This window comes from Carya illinoinensis, chromosome 3 (assembly GCF_018687715.1).
Source record: "Carya illinoinensis cultivar Pawnee chromosome 3, C.illinoinensisPawnee_v1, whole genome shotgun sequence".
NCBI classification, from domain to species: domain Eukaryota; kingdom Viridiplantae; phylum Streptophyta; class Magnoliopsida; order Fagales; family Juglandaceae; genus Carya; species Carya illinoinensis.
This window is the reverse complement of record NC_056754.1, coordinates 28,607,015-28,608,817: the sequence shown is the minus strand read 5'-3', so window position 1 is coordinate 28,608,817 and position 1,803 is coordinate 28,607,015. Positions and strand designations below refer to the sequence as shown.

General features: G+C 38.5%; 1 protein-coding gene across 1 annotated transcript; it reads left to right on the top strand.

Annotated features, from left to right (window-relative positions):
- The first annotated feature begins 221 nt into the window (after positions 1-221).
- Positions 222-869, top strand: LOC122304687 (protein DMP7-like). Its single transcript, XM_043116953.1, has one exon. The coding sequence runs from the start codon at positions 222-224 to the stop codon at positions 867-869; it is 648 nt and encodes a 215-aa protein (XP_042972887.1).
- The last annotated feature ends 934 nt before the right edge of the window (positions 870-1,803 follow it).

The following is a 1,803-nucleotide window of genomic DNA, read 5'->3' as shown; positions in this document are numbered from 1 at the left end:
TTGAAAAAAAATGGGAGTTTTTAAGAACAGGCCATCAACTTTTACCCGTTTGTCTTGTCACTAAACGGAAAAACAAATCTGCACTAATTCTGAGTTGCTCTCTGGGTTTTTATCCCAGCTCCATTCATGACATTTCTTTTCTTCAATAGAGAGTTGTGAAAAACATCCTATAAAAGTATAAACAGATCAAAGAAAAAGATCAGAATTAGTTTGGTCTATCAATGGAGTCGAAGAACGTACAAAACCAAGAATCTCTCGTGGCTTTCCTAGAAACACAGCAACCACTTCTGGAAAATGCACCAGTTTTAGCCCCCATAAACCCCAAAACTCCTGCACAAAAGGCCATGAGAAAGACCTTCAAAATGTCAGCACATTTGGCCAATCTTCTTCCCACGGGGACAGTCCTCTCGTTCCAATTCATGTCCCCAATATTCACTCAACAAGGCCAGTGCCACACCATCACAAGCCAGGTCAGGACTTTATGCGTCCTTGCAGGCTGTTGCTTCTCGTGCTTTATCTTGTGCTTCACCGACAGCTTCAGGGATGCGAGAGGCAAAGTTCGATATGGTTTGGCAACATTTCAAGGCTTGTGGGTGATTGATGGGTTAGTGACACTCGGACCCGAGGAGGCTGAGAAGTACAGGCTAAGGTTTATTGATTTTTTCCATGCATTCTTGTCGATACTGGTTTTTGCTGCAGTGGCATTGTTTGATAAAAACGTTGTTAAGTGCTTCTATCCGGCACCGTCTGAGGAGTTTAAGGAACTTCTTGTCGCATTACCTATTTGGATTGGCGTGGTTTGCAGTTTGTTGTTCATTGCATTCCCCAGCAAGCGTCATGGAATCGGATTCCCTCTCTCTCGCGAATAATTAATATCTCTTCATCTTGCTCCTTTTTTATCTTTCCTTTTGGCTTTTACTTTTACAATGGCACATTTATGACTATTTCTTAATGTTCTTTTAAGGTTGGAGTTCTCTCTCTCTTTTTTTTTTTTTTTTTTCCTGCTTCAGTGATATATATCGTTTCTGATTGGTTCAGGCGATTGCCTGTGAAACTGTTCCATGATTGATCTTTGTAACCTTCCTAGTACTAGTCTGCTAGATGGTCTTCGACTCTTCGGCTAGTATGCATGTATCAAATTGGTTTAGTTAAAAAGATAATTTTTTTTATTTTTTTGATAAACAAAATTCATTTTCTTCTTAAAACAACATAATACATCAGTTCCAGAAAACAACACATGATCAAAACATCTCTTTGTCTAATAACACCCTATTAGAAATGTAGTCCGAATAAGAATGCATCCATTAAGCCGTATCTGCTACCCATTTTGAATGTTGCACTAAGAGGTGTGTTATGGGTTGGAATTATGCAAGAATGGACGAGATCATGGATCGAGGCCAACATGAGTAAGCTGAAGGAATTAGTGTTGCAAAGAAAATGTTCAATACGCAGCGTTTTGTTAAGTGTTGGTTATTTGAATATAACTGATTGTGATTGTGTCGTTTAGTATAAGTAAATGTAAATAAAAAGGGTATCGTTTCATAGCTATCGTTTAAGTAGTTAGATGGCTGAACTGTAATAAGTTGGTGGTATTTTCATACACAATTCATCTATAAAAGGCAACTGTGAGTTGGAAAGGAGGCCAACTTCGGAATTCAGTATCAACTATTTCTCTCTCTCTTTATCTTTTCTTCTCTCTCTCGTATTTCTCTCTCTAATTCTTGGAGGGTGATGTCCTCGAATTACATCCATTCTTAGTTACTATGAAGGGGCTCATTACAATTTGGTATCAGTAGTCAGTAA